Raw genomic sequence first — 18,455 nt, forward strand, 5'->3', positions numbered from 1 at the left:
GGTCATTCGTTTTAATGTTGAGCGCATAAACCAGTCTAGTGGACGCTTTGCTGCTCTGTGTGTGTGGCTGAACGCAGCCAGGACGAATGTATGCTCAGGAGGCTGAGTGTTCAAGGTTGCTCACTAGACTGGGTGTGTTTTTGCGTTTAACGTTAACTGAATATAAGCAGAGTTCAACGAGACCGAGCAGAAAAAAGTTCGCTAGGCCAGTCTATGCGCTTAACCTTAACCGCAATGACCACGTCGGGAACCAGTCAAATAGTTCGCGAACCTTAGCGTTGATCGCTGTGGTTGAACACGGGGCAGGTATGATGGAACGCGGTGGTACCAGTCACACTGTTCGTGAATTCTGGCCCCCTTCTGTGACTGGGGAATAAATCCAATGTAGGGGTATGATCCCGCCCTCATTTCATGGATTCTCTAACCAAGGAACTACACTTAGCTTCACCCCAAGATGTTTGTCACCCTATACACTTAGCTTCACACCAAGATTATTGTCACCCTATCCACTTAGATTCATCCCAAGATGATTGCCACCCTATCCACTTAGCTTCATCCCAAGATGATTGACACCCTATCCACTTAGCTTCATCCCAAGATGATGGTCACCCTATCAACTTAGCTTCATCCCAAGATGATGGTCACCCTATCCACTTAGCTTCATCCCAAGATGATTGTCACCCTATCCACTTAGCTTCATCCCAAGATGATTGTCACCCTATCCACTTAGCTTCATCCCAACAATAATATCGGTCCACCGGTAATTAAATGTCATTATTTGTAATCGTTTTAGTTTTTTAAAACCTTTTCTTTAAATAAAACTGTAGTCATGTATTCCGGAGACCCACCAAACTATGCTTTACGCATGATTTACTTGTAATTATTAAAAAAAATTATTGATCGATGACACTTTTAACATTGAGAAATACAAGTACTATTCCAATGACATCAAGTGGCCAATTGTTTTCAAGCGAAAGGGTTTGCTACAATGAGCAAGTACAATTATTGTGGAATATGCAAGGATGTTTGAATATGTTTGAACTCCTCGACAACACGGAAGTACAAATAATCCAGTTTTTAATGCTCAGGTAAACAGTATCATCTTCAAATTGGTTGAACAATGCTGCATGGTTTCGATCATGTGCGCTTTGTGCATGGTTAGATCGATGGTATCGACAGTCTGAACATTGATTACAGCCATTTAAGTTTTACAATAAAATCACTCTCAAATGGAAATACATTTTACGGCGTGGTTTAGAATGGACAGTACTTAGCGTGCTTATAAGTAAAGAAAGTTCAAGCACTGCACAACATTTTTGAACGTGCTTTATACCGAATTAGATGTCTCCATTAAGACATCTTAAACAATATGTTACCAGCCTCAGTTATATTGAGCCGTCGACAATGGGAGGGTGCGTATAAAAGATCCTTTGACGCTTGTGGAACAATATAGCTGGTTTTCTCTTAAGGAAGGAAATGTTTTATTTAACGATGCACTCAACACATTTTATTTACGGTTATATGGCGTCAGACATATGGTTAAGGACCACACAGGTATTGAGAGAGGAAACCCGCTTTCGCCACTTCATGGGCTACTCTTTTCGATTAGCAGCAAGGAATCTTTTATATGCACCATCTCACAGATAGGATAGTACATACCACGGCCTTTGTTATGCCATTTGTGGAGCACTGAATGGAACGATAAATAGCCCAATGACTCCACTGATGGGGATCGATCCTAGACTGACCGCGCATCAAGTGAACGCTTTAGCACTGGGCTGCGTCTCGCTGCTAAGACTGCGTATCAGAATCACAAAATGTTCTGGCATCCATTAGTTGATGATTAGTTAATCAATGTGCTCTAGTGCTGTCGTTAAACAAAACAAAACAAACTTTAACTTTAAGATTGGTAAATATGATTCGTCTCATTATTGGCTGTAAGCTAGAATGTGTTTGAATGACTCGGTGTTTATTTATTTATTTATTTATTTAAATATTTCATTTCAAGGAATTTTTATTTATTTATTTATTTAAATATTTCCATTTCAAGGAAGGAGAACAAAAATATATTATATTATAACATGAACCTAACACTGAAGATAACATTGACTTTTTAAAAATATAATACCACACCTTTCGTTTGAAACACCGCAACTAGTGTACTTTATTTAGTACATAAATGAAAAGCAAAAAAGAAAAAAGCTTTGTCGGAAAAAAACACAGAAAAAAACCCACCCCTTCATTTTGGAACATATAATCTGCGTAGAATTGTTGAAACATTATATTTACCTCATTGTACAGTACCACGTAAAACTCACGACCATCCACCCTAAAGCCACGCCCTTTATTTCATGGCTCTCCTTAAATTAAAGGCCAACAGAGTAGCCTTTGTTGACAAAACTATAGTTCTCCAAATGTAATCTAGGCCCTAGAGGTAGTATGGGAGTTCTAGTTCTAACAGGAGGTCTTTGTTGGTTTTAAATCCCGCCTCGGATTTCCTGGCGCATCCTCGTGATGTATCTTGCGTCGTACGGCTTGCAGGTTCCGAACTACAACACCACATTGTTCATTATGAAAACACCTTGTTTATTGACGAATAACATTACGTGTTGTTTATATCGTAACACATCAGCGAAGAATAATCTAGTTTAGTGGGGCTATTTTTGTTTGTTTTGGGATGGTTTTGTTGTTCGTCTGCTTTTAGAAGATCTAGAAGACCCCCATCCTTTTGTGTGTGTGTGTGTGTATGTGTGTGTGTGTGTTTCAAGTGTCGGTTTTTGTAGCAGGAACTATAGTGGGTGTCTGGACCACCATGTCGGTTTTGCCTCTGGGCAATACTTTTTAAAGCTATGCTTCATTAGGCGTGATGAGTTTAAGCACCACACGTTACGCATTCTAGACGTATTAAGACGCTAGCTGGTCGTAACAACCTTCAAAGAAAGCGACCAACACTTGCGTACACCGGCCTCAGGTGGTGTAGTGGTTAAACCATCAAAAATAATGCTGGTAGGTACTGGGTTCGCATCCCGGTACCGACTCCCACCCACAGCGAATATAACGACACTCTCTCTCACTAACCACTAACCTTTCTTTTTCATTTCAACTTATTTTCGTACTTATATCCAATTAAGGTTCAAACACGCTGTCCTTGGCACACACCTCAGCTATCTTGGCTGTTTGTCCAAGACAGTGGGTTAGTTGTTAGTGGTCTTACACCAATCTGATTAAAATTAGCTCTACTGAGTCGTTACAACTCGCTCTGGGTGGGAGCCGGTACCGGGCTGCGAACCCTGTACCTACCAGCCTTCTGTCCGATGACTTACCCATGACACTACCGAGGCCGGTAACAACTAACTACTAACCCTCTGTCCTGGACAGACAACCCAGATAGTTAAGGTTTGTGCCCAGGGCAGCGTACATGAACCTTTATTGGATGTCAACACGAAAATAAATTAAAAATAAAATAAAAGCGAACAACACTTTCATCGTTTGAAACTGCGCATTACGAATTTATTATTACAAGTTTAAACCAGTAACAAGCAAACAATCTGATTTAAATTTAGGTTTAAATTTATCCCCATCATTTTCAGTTTTAATATTAGTATAGGAAGTTTGTTCTAAAGTTTACTTTGACTTTAATTTTTTGGGGGCACATTATTCCAATATATTTAGTTTTAACGTCAATCTAATATACATTACTGCACCAGACACTGATGCCAGTGATTAAGGCTGAATACTAAGTATTATATTGGCTTCGAAAACAAAAGTGTTTGACAAGAATGTTCTTAACAACGATTACGTTCATATTTGTGGTTAACGTCACTGAGTGTTTAATGTCTTGTGAATCGATGCAATTATATTCTGTCTCATCCTCCTACAAAAATGTTGGGTTTTTTGTGTAAATAATTTATATTGGTTTGACATAGAAATGTGTGGGAAATAACAAAAAAAACCCAACCCCTCCCCCCCCCCCCAGAAACCCTATTTTTGTGTGCATTTTAGAAAATAATCAGGTCAGAAATAAGTCATTGGTAGTAAATTCCATAGTATGAATTTTTTTTTAGATTCCGTTTATCTTACAATTCATTGTTTTAAAACATATCTAACGAGCGAAAGCGAGTTGGATACGCGTTTAATCAACGAACTGTAAGATAAACGGTATCTAACGGACACGAATGTAGCATTCTGTTTCTTACATATCTTCAGAAAACAGCTTTAAAATAAATTTAAACGCCTTTTCCAACTAAAACCTATGTACGACCCTTGCACTTATAGTTAACTTGTGCGTCACAGACAATTTCAGGTTAACTTGTATGTCACATTTCGTGATCGATTTCTACCGTGCTTTTCCTGTTGGATTGTATGGCATTGGTGACCTGGTCATCACATAGGTGCAGCCAGTCGTATATCTGTAAAATGTTATCACACATATATGTGTTAACAAGTATGTGTTATCAAAAATAACGAATAATGTTCTCACCAACGGGTGTGTAAGAATTCAAATTATTTTACAATTATATATCATTATTTAATTTAATTTCATGTATAGATATATTCGTGCTTATATCCGGTTAAGGTTCATGCACGCTGTCCTGTGCACGCCTTAGCTATCTGGGCTGTTCAGGTTAGTTGTCAGCTGTTAGTAAGAGATGAGAGAGAAGTTTGTGTAGTGGCCTTACACCTGCCAATCGAGTCGTAAAAACTACCAGGAGGCGAACCCAGTACCTACCAGCCTTGAGTCCGATAGCTTAACCACTATACCACCGAGCCGGTACATATATTATTATAATTATTTAATATTTTTAAAATTATTTTCAGGGCGATTATGAACTGGTGCTGAACATTTTGGACGAAAACAAGAAAGAGTTGGGTTGTTTGGAGTTGAAGTTCTCAATGAAGAAACGTCACCGAGGATGGCTGTTCAAAATTTAGCCTCACAAGCGACCCACGCCTAGAATGGGTCTCAACCTCGAGTATCTAAACCAAATATCACCAAATATGACTTTCTTTCCCAAACACGAATAGCTGGTCTATTTCAAAACAGACGACATTGTGACGACGTGGCCTTCAACAGATATTTTATTAGAACAGAAAGCAAAAAAACAAAACAAAATAAAATAAACCCAAACAAAAACAAAAACAAAACAAAGAAAGAAAGAAATGTTTGCATTCAGTTTGAAGCGACAGGAAGTCAAGAAAATCAATATATTGTGGGTTCAGAAGAATGGTGACAGTTTTGGTTTTGCGCATGTGTACAAATAATCACTTCCGAAACCAGCAGCATTATATGTTGGTGAATAAGCAAGACTATTTGATGGAATTCCAGACAGTTGTGATAAACTGAACAAAAGAAGAAACAGAAATGCAGTTGTAATATGCACAGACTTTGGATCCACGGATTTGAGGGTTGGGTACTCTCACAAAGGATAGATTCAAACCCCACAAGACGGTCGTGTCGGCCATTTTGGCTAGACGTATGCGTATTTGCGCAATTTTGATATTGTGCTTATTTGTTGTGTATTTCGTGAACGTGTACTAAATTGTATCAGTTTGTGTTTATTGTTCTGCTTTTAAGTGACTAACACGCAAACAAATTTGCAAGGACAACCAGACAAAAATGTGACGGTAGAAGGCACACGAGAACCAGACAAGGATGTGACGGCAGAAGGCATAATAAAGCGGTAGCATTCGGAAACCGTAGGATGTGTTCGTGTAAGTTAAACTATCGAACACGAACCTGAAACGAAATTGGACGAAAGGATTGTCTTTAACTTCGAAATACTAGTAACTGAATACTGGTCACAGTTGTATTGGTCTTATATTCGTGTTGTTTATATATGTTCAGCAATTTCTTTATGCAGCTGTTTTGTACGTGTGTTGTACGGGTTTTAATATGATAACAGTTTTGTTATCTTAATATTAATGGTAAATACATACCATGAAACCTTGAACAGAATACCGTGGTCCTCATTTCTTCAGGACACTGTAGAACTCGCTGAGTAATGAATAAACTGTCGTTTCTCTCCAGATTCCTCTGGAATCAGCCAGTTATTGAGACCAGGCATCGTATCATGCAAACAAACCCACTGAATTGCTTTTATGCCGTTATCTGCTGATAAATTTATTGGTACTGTAATATAATGAATATAAATATCGTTTATTTCAAAAAGAAAGTCAGGACAATTATTAAGACAGAACATGTCTTCTGTAAAGACATGTTTGATCCGGCCCATTCAGTACCCTGCTGTATTTATAAATTTACTGTAATTGCACAGTTGCATGTAAAGTTCAGCAATGAAACGGTTGCATGTCTTGCTTGCTAGTAATATGCAGTTATCAAGTTCGACGATAACAAAATTAAATGTTCATTCACCAGGTGGTGAATCTGCGATCATTCACTACTTCCGGTGCGTTTAACTTTATACAGTGGAATCGAAAAGCAAAAGCAACATCAGCAAAAACAGCAACATATAAATAGTATGAGACAATATACAAAATACTGTATAGGAAAATTACAGGTTCATTTATTTTGATATTAAATAATGCATAATTTTAATTCTGTCTAGTTATGGTACCGAGGAGGTTAAACACATTAGCTGGTTAAACACGAATCCTACATTTAACTTTCAAGACGTGTAGCGTAAACTATCGAAAGTACCCGAGGTTACTTTAATGGTAACGGTACCATTAAAGTTGGAGTTTTTTCGTGTGTTTTTTTTTCGTGTTTTTTTCTTAACAGAGATCAAAGTATTATATTACATGTATATTGTTTTGTATATACTGTGCAGTAAGCAATGCATTACCTATAACTAAAGACTGCCAATTTATAACAAACTGGACGACCTTAATGTTATTTAAGGCATGAGAAATATATATATATATTTTAAATTCGAAGACAACGCTTTCGTCATACAAAAGCAATAAAGATAAACAGCAAATTATACGTATTTGCAAACAAAGTATTGTAGATTAATATTGTGAATGCCAAAAGAAATGCGAATCTATTTTGCAATTGTAATATGAATTTGTTATTTATTATATAATTAGAATCAAATGTAATACAGGCTGTTGTGCGAAAATGTTCATTAGTCCATCATTTGCGATCAAACAATAATATAAAACCTAATCGACTTGCGATCAAACAATAATATAAAACCTAATCGACTTGCGAATTATTCCCAACATTGATTCGCGTTTCTTTAGTTGTAGTTGTTCAGTGTATGTAGCCATTTACAGTTATAATGCCAGTCAGTGTGAGTGTTCAATTGATTTTAAAAAAAAAAAAATTATCTTCTACTTCTTGTGTTGTCTTGTTAAACATGAAACGTTTCGACGCTAAATGTAGGCTTGTTTCTTCGTGTTTCTGTTAAGATGACTGCTAAAGTTCTAATCAATATTATACTTAACTATTTAGTTTTTTGCTTGTGAGATATGATTACTAAATTTCCTGAAACAACAAGAATACAAAAGAAAAAGAAAGATAATTGAATTATGATGACACGTATACAACCAACAGTAAACCAATTATTATATAACAAACAACAGTTAAGAAATCATTTTAATAAAATATTACCTCCAAATACAGACAGTCTGAAATAATCTATAGGGAGTCTTAACAAATCGTGAATGAATTGTTACATCCAACAGTAGGGATGACAACTGTCTAGTGTGACAGTACGAATGATAGCATTTTGTTTCAGTCGGACTGTGTGTGGATAAAGTATTTTGGTAAAATTAAAATTAAAATCTAAAATCTATCATAGATCTGTAATCCCCCCCCCCCCCCCCCCCCCCCCCCCCCACCAAAACCACAACCTCTTAGCGTTTGGTATGCCTGTACCTTTCAAGTTTTCGTTTTAGGGATTATTAGGAATGAATCACATTTAATCAGAAAGAGACCGACTGAGTCCAATTTTGACCAGGACTTTCTGTAAAATTACCCAGATTGATAATTAATGATATCATAACCGTATTTTACAAGAAATATTTTCTCTTCCAGTTCTAAATTGTAAGTACTAATTAATGATATATTAACTATTTAAAAAACACAAAAAACAACACCCCTTCCCCCTCCACCCCTAAAACGAAAAAAAAGAGCCAAAGTTAATATAGTTATAATCAGTTGAATCCTTTTGATGACAAGAAAACGGGAGAGACAAGTTCCCAAACATTTCAGTGTGTTTTATCCAAGACCTATGATAACATTTTGATATACTACACAATAAACTTAACACATCCAGTGGATACGAATACATTAAGCTGGGATTACACAAACTAATTAACGTTTTGATTTCAGGAGAGCTAGAGGGGCCAAGTCACTTAGAACGACTGCAGCCTTGTTTATGTTAAAAATGTAAAGCCTCTCAATTGTCTAGTCCTACACGTCACTGGCTTGTCGGTTTATGTCACTGTGTAACTATTACTGCGCGTTATTTATAAATAGGTGGAGTATATTAAGGTGTATTAATTATATGTATATATACGCACATGTGTTTTTGTAGTTCCAAAGCAGTATTTTGTAAAATAAAAATTAATGTTATAGTTTCTTGTTTATTTTATATTCATTTAGGTGGGTTTTTAAATTATTTTTTATTATTTATTATTATTTTTATTTTTTATTTTTAAATGGCATTCCCACTTCAACGAAAAGAAACACTGAACGTAGACTGGGGTTCCATTAAGAAAAAAGACCCCGTACATCTCTTTTCCATTCAACTATGATTTGTGACTGACATTACATTATTCAAGGGTTTTTTTTTACAGTAATAACCCATACTTAGACTGACGTAGTTGGTTGCGCGCCCTTTTACCTTTATAAGTAGGTTAACGGGGAAAACGCGTAATTTCTACCTATTGGCTAGTTGACAAGCTTTAATAGCTGGCCCCGCCCCTTTTGTGCCCCATTTGTGCCGCCATGGTTGGAGGTCCTGTTCCAGTACGCAAGGCTATATGGCCAAAATCTTCACACAATTATTTATGAATTCTCCAATAGTTTAACCTGTTATTTAATAACGTATAATATATATTAAACGACTAAACCATATTCCTTTGAAAGTCGGGGTGGGGTGGGGATGGGTGAAGCTCAGTAGTTAAATAGTTGTGATGGGTCTTGTTTCTTTTCCTCCGTTCATACTAGTGCCCCATAACTAGTAAATCAAAAGATCGTGGTATGCACCGTCCTGTCTTTTGGACACTGCATATAAAAGATCCCTAGCTGATTATTGGTATGAATGGTATGTGGCGGTAGCAGGTTTCTTTTTTCATTCTGGATCAAGTGTCAATATAACAATATGTTAGAAACCAGAAGTCGTGTAAAGTGCGCCGAGGTGTCGTTAACCAAACATTCCTTTCTCTAACAAATCTAAGCCGGTTTGCAGTTTCTCACAGACAGGACAGCACATACCACAGTCTTTAATATTTCAGTCATCAAATAACCCAACAGGTACACTGATCCAGATGTTCTACTAGTGAACCAAGTGCCGCCCTATCTGCTGATGAAAAAAAAGAGAGTTTCATTTGTTTAACGACACCACTGTTTAATTAATCATCGGCTATCATCAAACATTTGGTAATTCTAATTCGTAGTCATCAGAGGAAACCCGCTACATTTTTCTTAATGCAGGAAGGGATCTTTTATATACACTTTCCCACAGACAGGAAAGCACACACCACGACCTTTGTCCAGTTGTGGTGCACCGGTTGGAATGAGAAAAAAACCAATCAGCTGAATGGGTGCACCGGGGTGGTTCGATCCTGCGACGCAAGCACCTCAAGCGAGCACCCAACCGACTGAGCTAAATCTCGCTTCCCATTTGCTGATGAATGTAACCATAATATGGCACGTGCTTGGCTGGCATTTTAAAAGAACAGTTCATACACGTAGACTCAAAACAGGGGTACACGCCCCTTAATGCCTCTTTAGCCCCACCTGTTGCCAGTAGAAACATTTAGGCGTCCACGTGCTTGACGTTGTTAAACAAAATGATGACGAACTCCCTAACCAAAAAAGGTTAATCTTCCAGAGCATGTACTACAGACGTGGCACTAAGTCATTAAAGGTGTGCTGTATTTCGTTCCTCTGTTAAATACTGCATCTAATGCCACACAATTTGATAACTCGCTCTTGGTGTGTCATTTCATAATATAAATATAATTCAGTATGGAACGGTTTACAAGATTTATTTTCGAGTAAAATGGAAGCAAAACACACTTAATTGGAACCACCCCAAAGCCATTTAGTGAATTGGTGTAAAACAAGTGCATTCATCATTTCGGGAGTTCACGTTAAGCTATACACTACTGCTGGTACAAGATTATCACAGTTTTGACAGTAATTCACTGAAGCCTGGTATCACATTTCTTGAAATCTATATTGTACAGATACTTAGGCAAGTTCAGCCAGACGTTTGTCGCTAACGTTTTCTAGACTAGGTTTTACGCTACACATTAAACTTAATGACTACCTCGGGAACCAGTCAAATAATAGTTTACAAACGTTAGCACAGCTCGCCGTCACTGAACACTGAGCAAAAAACGTTCGCTAAACTGGTTCATGCGCTACACGTTAAACCGAATGACCACATCGGGGACCAGTCAAGTAGTTCGCAGTCGTTGGCCACGAGGCTGGGCTATGTCCAACCAGACATAGCTGGGGGGGGGGGGGGGGGGGGGGGGGGGGGGAGGTTCGTAATGCTAGGATCATAATGTCAACTGACACGACAAAGTTGGCCGACTTCACGGTTGCGTTGTAATTTCCCCAACTCTGACTTACGACGGATGAACTCAGATTAACAACTAATGGGTTATACGAAGAGAATCGAGTTGTAAGAGCGCCCAGACTAGCATCTGGACAATCGTAGAAGTCTTGACAGCAGAAAGTGGACCAACTTTGTGCTAGCAGTTGGTAGTCTGGTCCTAGCATTAAACTGATCCATGCGCTGGACGTTTATTGTTAACGGATTTCTTCTGACATGTTAGATATTACAAGTTGTAAGTGGGGTGTAGTAACATACCAACAAAGGGGTACGAAGTTTTAGTACTCTTTTGTATGTACCAATCCCCATCGGTGGGCCAATTGGGCTACTTCTCGTTCCAGCCAGTGCACCACGAGTGGTATATCAAAGACCATGGTATGTACTATCTTGTCTGTGGAACGGTGCATATAAAATGCCCCTTTCTGCTAACAGAAAAATGTAGCGGGATTCCCCTCTGAGACGTACCCTGAGTTCAGTCACACCGAGCTGAAAAATGTCCGCTAGACTGGTTTGTGCGCTTCACGGTAAACCAAATTAGCCAAGTCAGGAACCAATCAAAATAGTTCGCGAATGTTAGCGAAACGTTTGCTGACTGGACTTTGGGTATATGTCTGAATTACCAAATGTTTGACATCCAATATTATATAGCCGATGATTAATAAATCAATGTGCTCTAGTGGTGTCGTTAAACAAAACATTCTACTGTATGTACATTCCACCAAAGAGGACAGCACATGTCATGACGTTCCAGTCGTTAAACTGTAACGTGAAACACGCGTTTTGGTTGGTCATTGTTCTTAGGTTTTGTCAATGTCTTTTATTATAGACGAGGACGTAGAACAAATGGCACAATGATATAACATATGGCAATTAAACAAACGATAATAGCCACAGATTTAATATAACTGAAAACATTAACAAGCAGATACAATGAGGACATTTCGGAAAATAAATGAAGACATGTATATATGTAAAATACATGCTATATGTAGCAGGCCTAAACAGATAACGCAACAGTTCCTTTCGTAAATTAATAGATGTATGTGTCACATTCAATATAACACTTTGTATAACTGTAAGTATTTTCTACTACAATCATTTCGTTGAAAAGAATTCAACAATTTGTCAGCAAATGAACACCATCAGGGGTCATAAACAATGTATTATATCACATATCAATTACTAGTATATACAAGTGATCACAAAAGCAGATTTTGTCATAGACATACATGTGCATTCACAATTTAAGACTTTCTAAGAATAGTATTACTTAAGCTTATATGCAGAAAAATGTCAACTATTAAAGGGACATTCCTGAGTTTTCTGCAATGTTTAAGAGATATCGACTAACAGAGACTTTATGGCGACTGTAATTACATATCAAATATATTTTTCTGCATATAATATTAGAGGCTGTATAATTAAACGTGTTTCTGATCGTTCTAATATTTGTACTAGGTTAAATTTCATTTTATTTGCAAAAAACTATTTTTTCGTACGTACGAAATTATTTGAAGACAAAATCCAGTTTGAGCTTCTTACAAACATTAAGACGACCAAAAACACATTGAATATACAGAACCACAGAATGTCAACTATTAAATGGTAATAAAGCAGATCTCAAGCACAAGGTACGTAATAACATAAATTTAATATGTAAAACAACAAATTATCACACACAAGACCATATTCCTGTGCGTTGGGACGCAGTGCATGTCCAAATAACCATATCATGATCAAGACACACATACTCACAAACCCATCCATTCGATACACCTATATGTACCCACCCATTACTATTAATTTATTCTGAACCACGACACAGATATGTTCTGAATATATTTTTTTCACCAAGGGTATCTAGTATTATTTTGTAAACCTCGTCCAAGCAAGTGCACTAATACAGCTGTTTAGAAACGAATTCAACTCGCTTTCGCTTGCTAGATACGTTTTGAAACACAAAATTTCAAAACAAAATGTGCCTGCCTAACGGTCACTACTGTGGTATTAAATAAATAAATCTACATCTAACTCCACCCACTTTTCCAAATTCCCCAAATACCCTAAATTAATTTATTCACAATTCTACATTAGTTGAATGTTTTGTCCTACAACAACCAGCCGGAATCTTATCACAGAAAAAGAGTATGGACTATTTGTCGTGTCGCGTGGTGTCGTGTAAACACATATTAATATACGTCTTATCGCCTGGTGTAGTATACACACATATATAATATACGTCTTATCGCCTGGTGTAGTATACACACATATATAATATACGTCTTATCGCCTGGTGTAGTATACACACATATGTAATATACGTCTTATCGCCTGGTGTAGTATACACACATATGTAATATACGTCTTATCGCCTGGTGTAGTATACACACATATGTAATATACGTCTTATCGCCTGGTGTAGTATACACACATATATACTATACGTCTTATCGCCTGGTGTAGTATACACACATATATACGTCTTATCGCCTGGTGTAGTATACATACATATATAATATACGTCTTATCGCCTGGTGTAGTGTACACACATATATACGTCTTATCGCCTGGTGTAGTATACACACATATGTAATATACGTCTTATCGCCTGGTGTAGTATACACACATATGTAATATACATCTTATTGCCTGGTGTAGTATACACACATATATAATATACATCTTATCGCCTGGTGTAGTATACACACATATATAATATACGTCTTATCGCCTGGTGTAGTATACACACATATACGTCTTATCGCCTGGTGTAGTATACACACATATATAATATACGTCTGTAGACATTTGGTTCCTATTTTTGACGGAACTTGCCGTTCTTAAAGGTTCGCGAGTCGTACGTTGACAGCAAGGTGATTGTTTACAGAAAATATTTTCTCGCCAATTTGAGTTAATTTTACCATTTCGCTGGGCGCCATAGCATAATACACAAATACGTACGCCCCTTGAGTAACATTGTCTCCTATTCACGAAGCACTTAGCTTTCTAAATAGAACAACAGAGCGAAACCACAAACAGCATGTGTGGCGACATGAAGCCAGCATATCGCGTCGCTCCGGAACGGTAACGTTACCATTGAATATTAACCCATTTTAGAGGGACAACTCGCCTTCTGATCGTTTCCGTCGCTTGAAGGGCGAGACACGTGTTGGAGAAGGCAAGGAAAAACAGAGAGAAAAATAGGTAGATGGCCAGAAGATATATTTCCTTTAAGGGATCCATAACATCAACCGCACCACTCACCCACACTGACACACACAATGGAATACGGACACAAGAACACGTACACACAGACATGTTGACACAAGCGTGTGCACACACACATACATACAGACAGATAGACATACATACATATATACATACAGGCAGACCGACACATACACACCCATTCTTTCGTGAGCTTCCCTCTATAAATAACACTAAATTATGAAATATGATTCTGTAATGACTAACTAAATTTTTCTGAGAGAGCAAATGACCGAGAGACACATAGAGAGAGAGAGAGAGAGAGAGAGAGAGAGAGAGAGAGAGAGAGAGAGAGAGAGAGAGAGAGAGAGAGAGAGAGAGAGAGAGAGAGAGAGAGAGAGAGAGAGAGAGTGAAGAAAGAGAGGAAGAGCTAGAGTGAAAGAAAGAAAGACATAAACGAGCATTCTCAGAGTACTGCTAAAGCAATACATGTCCCCTACCTGATGCAACACATTTTCGTATCTCCAAAGTTCAAGGTCCATAACTCTGAGAAAAAATAGTAAATTACCATAAAGGTCAAACTTACATAATACACTTTACACAAAATTTCAACTCAGTATCTTAAGGCATTGCGGAAAAAAGTCCGGAAAACAAATGTTCGTATCTCTGAAGTTCAATGACCTTGACCCTGTGAAACATGGGTAAATCGCCATGAAAATCAAACTGTATGTGATAAGCTACACACAACATTTTAGCTCAATATCTCGAGGCATTTCATACCTCCTCATTTACTCAGTTAAAAATGGGTAAATGGGTATGAAAATCAAACCACACTATATGTACTATATATAAAATTTTAGCTCAGTATCTTGTGAACAAAAGTCCGGAAAACTATGTGGGACAGATGGACAGACAGAGAGAAAGACAAACCGGTATGGGATTAATAAAGAAACAAACAAACAAACAAACAAAGAAGCAAACAAAGAAACAAAGAAAACATCTTCTCCGATGAATCGGTTATGCTAATCATCTAGCCTTCTCGTCTCCGACAAACTCTGTTTTTCACTCGGCTAAATCCGGCTCTTGGTTCACAACGAAAGGTATCTAAGATAAAATGTTATTTAACAATGAATACAAATCATATTGTAAACATCGTCCTCGATTAAAGGAGTTTAAATGGTTATATTGGTATTCTAAACTATTCCATATGCTATTTCGTACAATGCGAAGTTAGTATTCTACTAATTCTTCAGTGGTGTCAGATGAATATGGAGGTTTTTATACCCAGTATCTTTATTTTCCTGTTAAAGTCATTTAGTTTTCGTTTTGTCATTTATCTGTCAACCTATTTGGTTCTCAACATGCGCATTCCTTACGGATCCACAAAATGTGGAAGTGAGGCGAGACACCTTTAGAGTTTCTTCTTTCATCGAAGGATTGAATGTTTTTACAAAATAAACTTTCAGAATATTCCACAATCTGTTCAGTCTTTTCCACCATCAGCAACAGGTATCTTGTGGTCGTTAAATTCAGTCGTTCTTGTTATTTAGCAGTTAATCTACTAGACAGACTGCAATAATTATTTTCCCTAAAACTAAACTTATCTAATTTCAGAATTACTTTCTCTGTTAAATCACTGTGATTAAATAAATAATAGTAATGTGTTTGTTTGTTTGTTTGTTGTTTATGTAGGCCCATTTCATCTCGAGAGAACAATTTGCATGACTATTATTACATATATATCACGAATACTGCACACAGTGCAGTTATCAGTCCGGCCATGAAGATGTAGAAGCAAAGTTTATCAAACGACCTGCTGACATCTTTCCAGGTGATTTGACGAGACTTCTGTCCAGAATTCTCTCCCTTTGGTGTAAATACCTTATCGTCGACCGGTTGAATCTTCATCTTTTTTGTACTGACGTCATATTTGGCGTCATAACCGGTAATACATCTGAGGCACGTGACGAATTGCTTGGCGAACATGGGTACCGGATGTGACTCGGGATCGCGGAAAAAAATTCTAAGGGAGATAATCGTGAGTAGAATAAAAACTGCGTTCATGCCGGTCATGACTCCGACGAAGGCGGCCAGGATCGATGTCGTGTCCGTCGTCTTGGGTAACGTGTGCGTAACATAACTCAGAAGAACGGTGTAAGTCAAAAGTCCGGTCACTGCGAACGACAGCTTCTCGCCTGATTCAGCAGACACGAGAAAGACGAAGATGTTCAGAAAGGCCACTATCAGAACCGGAAGCAAGACGCTGAGGATCAGGTTGGACGGCTTTCTGCGCATGGTCATGGACATGACGATGAAGGGAAACTCGAACTTCGACAAGACCCGCAATTCACGAACAGCCGAAGTGTTGGTCACGTCCCATTCGTTACTCAGCTGGAACGCCGTCATGGATATGTTCGCAATCTTCGGGTGCATGTCTACGGCGTACAGCGGCTGAGAGCCAATGAAAAACTCGATGCTGCATTTCTGCGTGTCGAACGGAAATAAGGTGACGTCCATGTTGCAATAGGTGTCAAGGTCGTCTCCTGGGTACCATACGATCATCCCGTTGCTGAAGAGATTCAGACTGAACGCAGAAGAGAACATTTCGTTGTGATTCACGGCGTTTTTGATGGTGATATCTGGTTTCCACACCTTATTGGGATCTGGCTTGAGCTGCACGACTCCACCGTAAGCACTTGCGTTCCAGGAGAGGAGTTCGTCGTACCAGACCATCTGCAGGTAGCCCGACGTCCTCAGGGTCTGCGACTTCTCGTCGTATCCGTTGATAGACAGGAGGAAGTACGTCAGAAAGACGACGATCTGCTTGGACTGTTGCACCACGGGTTTGATTCTCGGATTGTTCTTGTCCACGATGTCTGTGTACACCTGCTGGACGTAGGAACTCAGCTGGCATTCTGAAAGGACGATCCCTCCAAGAAGAAGACAGAGAACGGTTAGTGAAAATCCCTCCATGCTGAACTTTTGCATTATACGGACTGGAACAGAATAATCCCAGTTTGTGGTCTTTCCTTTCAACTGGTATAAAAGCAATCCATTTATATCGATTTATGGAACATTAAATAGAAGAATATCGCTTTGTGATCTCTCCTTCCAATTGGTATATCACACATGGAACGAAACAGAAGAGAGTGTTAGTTTATAACGACTGACGTTTCATCCGATTTGTCTACATGAAATGAAATTGAAGAATGTTATTTTGTATTCCTTTAACGATGTGTCATATTGATCTATATGCACAGGAAGTAGAGGCATTTTTTACTTTAAGATCATTGGAAGGTTCGTCCAAGCTGATTTAAAACAAATGGAAGACAGATCGGATTGTGAGAACACTTAACTGTTCGTCCAATTGGTGTTCGTGGAATTAATAGAAAACTCGTAGGTTTGTCATTACTTAAACACACATTGCCAGCCAACCAGTGCATAATGCGAAAAGGAAACCCACCAATAACATATTAAAATACAAGAATCAATTCTTATAGACCCTTTCACAATCAATCCCATAAGAGTTTAATGAAGGTATTGCTATAGTGGCAGTACAAATCAATCGAAATGACCGTATGTAAACAGTGCCAAGTGCATATTTCCCAGGGACATTATTATACAAGATGAGTGTCATTTGGACAGTTTAATGTTTCGCGTAGACACAATTGATCGTTCTAATTGTCGGTTTCGTATTCATCAATAGTGACACTTCCATTCTTTCGTTCGTTTGTGTTTATTTAGTTAAGAGACATGCGTTTTTTGTTTCGCCTAAATATGAACTAAAACGGCGATATACAAATACATGTATTACTCTTTTTTATGACAGCGGAGGCGTTGATAATTTGTGCGCCAATCTAATTAAAATTAGCTCCACTATTACATGTGGATCTAACACCAGCCAGTTGGAGCTCATGTCCTGCCAGTGATTTAAAACTAACAACACTGCGTAGTCCCCAATGTCCAGGTAACATTTCGTCTGTAAATAATAATTTAAATATTGACCAATCACACTTCGCTTTTTATAACGTTATTTGGGAGCATACAAATTCTAAAAATATCGGGCGAGTCTATTTTAGTGGCCGCAGTACAGCGAACCATACCAATACGTACGGGGTGGGTTATCAGTCTTCAATTTTACATTGAAAATTATTTATTTATTTATAAAAAAAAAAAAAAAATCAGTCTTCAGTTTTACATTACAAATTATTTATTTTATAAAATAAAACATGTTTTAAGGCATTCGTAATTCACACGAAACATGTCGTATACTCTCAGGATAATTCGGAATGTTTTCAAATTATTTTTAAATCACTGGCAGGATTCTGCAAGTAAGGTTTTGATTGGTGGACATGAGCTCCAACTGGCTGGTGTTAGATCCACATGTAATAGTGGAGCTAATTTTAATTAGATTGTTTGTGCGCTAAAGTTTAACGTGAATTTTTCGCGTTTAGATCCGATTCTTGCAAACTATAAGTCCTAGGTCAGTGAAAC

General features: G+C 37.9%; 2 protein-coding genes across 2 annotated transcripts in view; one reads left to right on the forward strand and one right to left on the reverse strand.

Moving 5' to 3' along the window:
* The window catches only part of LOC121374512 (ganglioside GM2 activator-like), a 28,721-nt gene extending 23,036 nt beyond the window's left edge, over positions 1 to 5,685 (forward strand). The window contains exons 4-5 of the mRNA XM_041501613.1: positions 4,819 to 4,870; positions 5,576 to 5,685. Of these exons, the coding sequence (XP_041357547.1) occupies positions 4,819 to 4,870; positions 5,576 to 5,685 (162 nt within the window). The remainder of the gene's footprint in view (positions 1 to 4,818; positions 4,871 to 5,575) is intronic.
* Positions 5,686 to 15,692: 10,007 nt separating this feature from the next.
* LOC121374513 (neuronal acetylcholine receptor subunit alpha-7-like) lies at positions 15,693 to 16,949 on the reverse strand. The gene has a single exon (XM_041501615.1). The coding sequence runs from the start codon at positions 16,947 to 16,949 to the stop codon at positions 15,693 to 15,695; it is 1,257 nt and encodes a 418-aa protein (XP_041357549.1).
* Positions 16,950 to 18,455: the final 1,506 nt, after the last annotated feature.

This window comes from Gigantopelta aegis, chromosome 6 (assembly GCF_016097555.1).
Source record: "Gigantopelta aegis isolate Gae_Host chromosome 6, Gae_host_genome, whole genome shotgun sequence".
NCBI lineage: Eukaryota > Metazoa > Mollusca > Gastropoda > Neomphalida > Peltospiridae > Gigantopelta > Gigantopelta aegis.